General features: G+C 33.5%; 1 protein-coding gene across 1 annotated transcript; it reads left to right on the forward strand.

Moving 5' to 3' along the window:
• The first annotated feature begins 573 nt into the window (after window positions 1-573).
• LOC145036815 (putative prolyl 4-hydroxylase 10) lies at window positions 574-5,571 on the forward strand. Its single transcript, XM_078985304.1, has 7 exons — window positions 574-873; window positions 958-1,042; window positions 1,608-1,705; window positions 3,878-3,975; window positions 4,053-4,182; window positions 5,075-5,262; window positions 5,340-5,571. Exons 1-7 carry the CDS (start codon window positions 668-670, stop codon window positions 5,411-5,413), a joined length of 879 nt encoding a protein of 292 aa, XP_078841430.1. The 5' UTR covers window positions 574-667; the 3' UTR covers window positions 5,414-5,571.
• The last annotated feature ends 204 nt before the right edge of the window (window positions 5,572-5,775 follow it).

Raw genomic sequence — 5,775 nt, forward strand, 5'->3', positions numbered from 1 at the left:
TTATTGTTTGGTCATATGTAATATGAAAAAAAAGAGTTTTACTTAGGCCGTTTGATAACTATTAATTCGACATTATACAAACTATCTGATCAACAATCTTTTATTTCCTATGACAATATTAAAGTATATATCAAAACTATTTTCACTCAACATAATGAAGACTTTACATAAAATTATAAACCATTTAGAAAATATATTATGTATCAAACATAATGAAGACTTTACATAAAATTATAAACCATTTAGAAAATATATTATGTATCAAACGTGTAAGATAATTGCTCTATTTTATAGAACAAGTCTTTCGCTAATAAACCTAATGTTTTTTTTTTATTGTTTTAAATCAACATAACATAACTTTAAAATACGTTTTGCATATATAATGATTAAGTATGTAAAAAAAACAGGACAACTCAAATAATTGTATTTTACACGTTTTTCTTAGTTTGTCAAAACAAACAAACATGAAGGACTAAAAAGAAGTTAGCTAAAAAAGGAAACCGACATGAGACATGTTGAAGAACCCACTACCGTTGACGATTTCATTTTCGAATTACAGCTTGGAGTTGAACAATGGGCGCATATAAACAACAACACCGATTTCCTTTACATTTTGATCTTTCAAACATCAAAATCGCTATCAATTTGTGCTCTTTAATCTCATACAATGGCGTCAAAAGGGAGATTTTACCCTCGAGGTTCTTCTCGAAAATCGTCATCGTCAACGCTCCTCTTTTCAGTACTCGCAATCTGTTCATTCTTTGTTTTAATCCTTCTTGCATATGTAACTCTTTCGATTCCGAAAACTTCATCTGATTCTCCGAAAGCTCACGAAGTCAATTCCATCCTTCATCATACTTCTACTGTTGAAAGGTCAGTTGAATTTTGTTAGAATTTGTTGCTGTGATCTAATTTGATTATAGATTTGAAGGAAATTTTTGATTTTGGTGAATGTAGGAGGGAGGACATCGAGGAAAGAGCTGATCAATGGGTTGAAGTGATTTCGTGGGAGCCTAGAGCTGTTATTTATCATAATTTCTTGGTTAGTACCTTTTGATTATGTCAATACATATCTCAATTTCATTGTCATTCCAGTTTGAAAAGTCATGTTATGAACTAATTCTTCTTACATAACCAGAAATTAAGTAATTTATGTTTCCTGGTTTCCAATTCCCGAATCAAAAAGTTGGAATGCATTCTGAAATACTAATCCTGTACAAGAAACTTGAGTCCAGTTAAGTATTATTTGTGAAGAAACTGAAACTAATCCCCTTAAATTAGGGGTTACATTATAAGATCGAATTAGAAGGGATTTTCTTCATTGATTCAGAAAGGGTGATCATATTGACATATTGAAAGCCTTAGGTTGTGTCATGTATAGTTCTCTATGAAATCTAACCAAAAGCAAGTTGATTTCACATTATTTGAAATGTTGGTGATTTTTTAATGTCATCAGCCATTTTATGTAACTGGAATTAATAGAGTGCCAAATAGGGAGTCAAACTATGATATTATTAGAACTCTCTTTTGGTTATACATGATCTTAAATCATTTACATATTCTCCAAACTTATTGCTTTTTTTTTCTTTTCAAAATTTTGACTATAGTCTCCGGATGAATGCAATCATCTGATTAATCTTGCTACACCTCATATGGAAAAGTCAACTGTTGTTGATAACGAAACGGGCAAGAGTAAAGACAGCAGGTCTGTATTTTCTTCATTTTCACTGTTATTATTTTTAGGGATATTGACATAAAAACCCTTAGAGTTCTTAAAAAAAATAGGGTAAATTACACGATTCGTCCCTACCGTAAGTGTCAAATTGCACATTGAGTCCCTATTTTCAAAAATTAACTCGGAAAGTCCCTCATTTGTTTAAAATTTTCACGTTTCATCCCTAATTTCGTTAGCTAGACATAAAAAGACGATTTTGCCCTTATCTTTATCTTTTTGATTTATTTTTATTTGTTAGTTATATTTAATTAATTAAATATTTATTTGTTTATTTAAAGTAATGGACCCCACCACGTATACCCTCTTTATCTCTTTATCTCTTCATTAGAGCACGAATCAATTAGAAGTCTGTATTCTCTTTGTCGTCGGTGACTGTGAATCTCATTTTTCCGACTTAATGAGAAAAAGGAGATTGATGAGAATGAGGAAGGAGCACCATGAATCTCATTTTTCTTGCTTAGGTGTTGCAATACATACAGTGGAGGAGGATATGCATCTAGTGACCTCCACTCTCCAGCCAGCCATTGACCTTCATCTCCGACTACCTACCATCACCTCCAAGCACCTACCAGCGCTCACATCTACTAAACATCAAAGAAGATGAAGGTTTCCGACCAGTTTTAGCTTCCACAACCCTTTGCCTCTAGCAACCACCACCATTTGCCTCCAACACCCACCTGTAAAGAGCCCCAAACCAAACCAAAATAAAAAAAGAAACTTGAAATTGGTTCCAGAAAATAAAATCAAAACTGGTTCCAGAAACTAAAATCAAAATCAAAATCCTACGTATGGTGGTTGTCTTCTTCTCCGGAAATCACTTCCATAAAAAACAAAGGAGCTTTCAAAGAAATCAGCGAGAACAGGAGACTCAATGCAAAAAAAGCTCCACCCGAACCCATCTTGTTCCACTCTTCCTTCGTCTTCTTCGACCACTCTACGAGTTGCAGGTATGGTGGTGGCATCGTTTTAGCGACGTTGTTGGAGGCGTTCAGATCTGATACATGGAGGTGAAGATTTGAAGAGATGATGAAGACCTCAGATCTGATACAGGGTTGTGGATGCAAGTGATAAAAGAAAGGGGGAGGAGAAAGATAAAGGGAAAGGGAATAATATCAGTTTCGTAATGGTTGTTTCCGGCAGGAGAAGCGATGTGCAGGTGGAGTGAACCGATGGCGGTGGTGGCTCCAACAACCCATTTCTCTCTAGCTTCGGGGACCCATGTGAAGGAGATGAACCAACTGGGATTGAATGGTGTGGGTAGGATTAGGGTAGATGGTAAGTGTTTGGGGGTGGTGGGCCCATTTTTTGTTTTCTAGATTTTTTATTTTTCTTTTAAATAGTTAATAACAAACAAGTCATAAAATATATCAAAAAAGAAATAAAAAGGGTAAAATAGACATTTTATGTCCATCAGGGATGGTCTGAGTTAAAAAAATACATTACAGGGACGGTCCGAGTTAATTTTTGAAAATAGGGACTAAACACGCTTTTTGGCACCTGCACGAGGGACGATTGGTGTAATTTACCCAAAAAAATAGGGTTTTTACCTTAACATCACTTTTTGGTGAGTAAAAACTTGGAACTTTGCAAGTTATCAAATAAAATTCGCAAGAAAACCCTCAAGTTTACAAACTTTTTATGTTCTTACCCTAAGTATATTTTTTTTTTCATATTATAGGTATTCGTAATAATATGATTTTTATATGTATAAATACTCTTTTTAGACGAATAAATACATATTTAGAGGTTTGATACATTTTTTAGAAGTATAAATACATTTTTAAAATATTAATATGTTTTTTTTAGAAATATACATACATATTTTACATTTACAGAACTATAGATACATTTTTTAGAAATATATGTTAGAAATTTAGGGTATAGAAAGGCTTGGAAATTATGAGAATTGTGATATCACTTTCAGATTAAAGTATTTGGGTGATACTCTCAATCTTTAATCGGATAATACTCAAAATATGAGAGCAAGAATAGAGAATGTGATTGTTACATAATTTTGACAACCACAGGGACCATTTTTGCAATTTTGTCAAACAAAAAAAAAAAACTTGTAAAATTCCCTTATTTTTATTACTTTGTACTATTATTAATTTCTTATCCCCCTACAACTATGTTCTCATTCAGGGTGCGTACAAGTTCCGGAACATTTCTAGCTAGAGGACTCGATGAAACAGTCACTGCCATTGAAAAAAGAATTGCAGATTTTACCTTTTTGCCCTTAGGTACCTTTATATTATTTATACAACAACACAGATGTTCACTCAATTTTTCACAAACTAATCCAGTTTCTATGTAACAGAAAATGGTGAAGGACTTCAAGTTTTACATTATGAAGTTGGCCAGAAGTATGAACCTCACTATGACTACTTTCTTGATCAGTTTAATGCAAAAAATGGTGGTCAACGAATGGCTACAGTTCTCATGTACCTGTAAGTTATTACCTAAATTTATAAAATATAAATAACACAAAAAAAAAAAATTTCAAAATTGGTCCCTGTGGTTTACAAAAAGCCACACGTTCAGTCCCCGTCTTTTGTTTGATGTGGATGGTATAACTATATGTGGTTTCAGTTATTGTGTGGGTGGTCTTTGACGCATGTAAATTGACATTTGTACCCTTTTTAATTTATTTTAGACTTTGTTTATGTGGAACAACAGGGATCTTCCGCATAAAAAAAAGATAGGGACTGAACGCGTGACTTTTTGTAAACCACAGGGACCAATCTTGAAATTTTGTCTATTTTTAGTTATTGTGAAGACCTCCATTGGCGTAAAAAAAAGATAGGGACCGAATGCGTGACTTTTTTGTAAACCAGGGACCAATCGTGAAATTTTGTCTATTTTTAGTTATTGTGTGGACCAACCACACATGAAATTAAACTACAGGGGTAATTCACGTAAAAATGATAGGGACTGAAAGCGCGATTTTTTTTAAAACACAAGACCAATTGTGAAATTTTGTCAACCTTACAAGAAATTGAAACCACAGAGACGCGTAAAACAAAAAAGCTAGGGACCGAACGCGTGATTTTTTGTAAACCAGGGACCAATTTTGAAAATTTATCTATTTTTAATTATTGTGTGGACCAACCGCACACAAAATTAAACTACAGGGACCATATACGTAAAAATGATAGGGACTGAAAGTGCGATTTTTTGTAAAACACAAGACCAATCGTGAAAATTTGCCAACCTTACATGAAATTAAAACCACAGAGACCATTCGCATAAAACAAAAAAGATAGGGACTGAATGCATGATTTTTTGTAAACCATAGGGACTAATCGTGAAAATTTGTTTGTTTTTAATTATTATTTACAGGTCAGATGTTGAAGAAGGAGGAGAGACGGTTTTCCCCGCTGCAAAGGGCAACATTAGTGCCGTGTCATGGTGGAATGAACTGTCTGAATGTGGGAAAGAAGGGTTATCTGTTAAGCCAAAAATGGGGGATGCTTTGCTTTTTTGGAGCATGAGACCCGATGCATCTCTAGATTCTTCAAGTTTGCATGGTTAGTAAATCTTGAATTTCAATTTAAATTTTTGTGCATAATTTGTTAAAGGTCTTTAATGTTTGTTTGTTACATAGGTGGATGTCCTGTAATTAAGGGGAACAAATGGTCGTCTACAAAATGGATCCATGTTGAGGAGTATATGGTTTAATTTTGATTCGGTTTGTTAGTAGCAATACTTGAATTTTATAACAATGGTGGTTTGAAGAATGTTTTTGGAAGAAATAGAATCTATAAAAGGAATTGAATATAAAGGAATTGTAATTTGGTTAGTTGGATATGAAATCGAATATAAAGGAATTGTGTGTGTGTGTGTATACCAACTTAGAATTGTAGGTCTCTTTAGTGACTTACAAGTAAAGTGAAGGGGTGTTAAGTGAAAGGTAAAGTAAGTCAAAAGTAATGTTTGACTTGGTCCTTTAAAAAAAGGGTAAATGAGTTTAAAAAGATTACTTTCACTACTACAACACGAATGGTCTATGGTCAACCAAAATGTTTAACAACTAATAAGTT

This window comes from Lactuca saligna, chromosome 3 (genome assembly GCF_052625555.1).
Source record: "Lactuca saligna cultivar CGN05327 chromosome 3, ASM5262555v1, whole genome shotgun sequence".
Lineage (NCBI taxonomy): Eukaryota > Viridiplantae > Streptophyta > Magnoliopsida > Asterales > Asteraceae > Lactuca > Lactuca saligna.

Excerpts from the sequence above, each read along its gene's own strand:
- LOC145036815 (XM_078985304.1), top strand. The coding sequence starts at position 668 with ATGGCGTCAAAAGGGAGATTTTACCCTCGAGGTTCTTCTCGAAAATCG. Across the intron at positions 4,183-5,074 it reads GCTACAGTTCTCATGTACCT|GTCAGATGTTGAAGAAGGAG; the intron begins GTAAGTTATTAC and ends TATTATTTACAG. Across the intron at positions 5,263-5,339 it reads AGATTCTTCAAGTTTGCATG|GTGGATGTCCTGTAATTAAG; the intron begins GTTAGTAAATCT and ends TTTGTTACATAG.